General features: G+C 46.8%; 1 protein-coding gene across 1 annotated transcript in view; it reads left to right on the plus strand.

The window, feature by feature from the left end:
* Positions 1–484: 484 nt before the first annotated feature.
* The window catches only part of LOC103917377 (olfactory receptor 4D1-like), a 2210-nt gene continuing 1287 nt past the window's right edge, over positions 485–1407 (plus strand). The window contains 2 exon segments of the mRNA XM_009324503.1: positions 485–571; positions 605–911. Of these exon segments, the coding sequence (XP_009322778.1) occupies positions 485–571; positions 605–911 (394 nt within the window).

The raw sequence follows: 1407 nt of genomic DNA on the forward strand, positions 1-1407 counted from the left end.
GGGTCTTCCTTTTTTCCCTTTTTAAAAATAGGGGTTATGTTTCCCCTTTTCCAGTCAGTGGGTATGTCACCAGACTGCCACGACTTCTCAAATACGATGGATAGTGGCTTAGCAACTTCATCCGCCAGTTCCTTCAGGACCCATGGATGGATCTCCTCAGGTCCCATGGACTTGTGCACCTTCAGGAGATGAGGATACAGAAGAGATGGAGCCAGACTCTTCCTGGAGGCGTACAGCAACAGGATGAAAGGCAACAGACACTAATTGGAACATGCTAAATTCTTACTAAATATAAAGGATTTTGTTCATTTCTTTATTTTTTTTCCATGAGACTGGCCATATGCTTGAACAGGTCCACAGAGTTTGTGAGACTTGATGACTTCCAGAAGTCCCTTCCAACCTAAATTATTCTACGATTCTATGTTTTAATGATTCTATACTCCAATACCCATCTTTATTGCTGTTGTTGGTGCAGGGATAAATAATGGAATCAAAGAACATCACCACCACTGTGACAGAATTTGTCCTGTTGGGCCTGACACAGCCTCGCAAGCTGCACTACTGTCTCTATGTGAGCTTTTTTCTCATCTATGTGATCACCTAGCTGGTGAACTTCACCATCACTGCAACTGTAGCTGCTGATCACCAGCTCCGCACACCCATGTACTTCATCCTGGCCAACTTGGCTTTCCTTGATGTCAGTGATTCTTCAGTCAATACTCTCCAACTGCTGTCAGGCCTCCTCACCCAACATACAATGATCTCATTCAATGAGTGTTTCCTCCAGATGTTCTTCCATTTCATTGCTGGAACAATGGCTTTTTTCCTTATAGGGATGACGACTGATCAGTACGTGTCCATCTATAAGCCATTGCATTACTTGTCTATCATGAACTGGAACATGTGTACAGGATTGGGAAGATATACCAGGTTCCCTGTGCATCCCATGGTAACCTTCCCTGGCCCATGTGCAATGCAACAGCTCATTTGTGGCTCCTCAAGGGGCAGTGATAATTTGAGAAGCTTCACTGGGAACATGGACATTTCTAGCTCTAGGAGAATGAAGGTTAACAAGAGAAGGGAGTGGGAGACACCTTTTCCCCCCATCACTCGCATCATCTTCAAAAAAAAAAAAAAAGAAAAAAGTTGGGCAGGAGTGTTGATCTGCTCGAGGGTAGGAAGGCTCTGCAGAGGGACCTGGACAGGCTGGATCGATGGGCCAAGGCCAACTGTATGAGATTCAACAAGGCCAAGTGCCGGGTCCTGCACTTTGGCCACAACAACCCCATGCAGCGCTACAGGCTGGGGGAAGAGTGGCTGGAAAGCTGCCTGGCGGAAAGGGACCTGGGGGTGCTGGTTGACAGCTGGCTGAACATGAGCCGTCAGTGTGCCCAGGTGGCCAAGAAA

This window comes from Pygoscelis adeliae, unplaced genomic scaffold (genome assembly GCF_000699105.1).
Source record: "Pygoscelis adeliae isolate BGI_AS28 unplaced genomic scaffold, ASM69910v1 Scaffold255, whole genome shotgun sequence".
NCBI lineage: Eukaryota > Metazoa > Chordata > Aves > Sphenisciformes > Spheniscidae > Pygoscelis > Pygoscelis adeliae.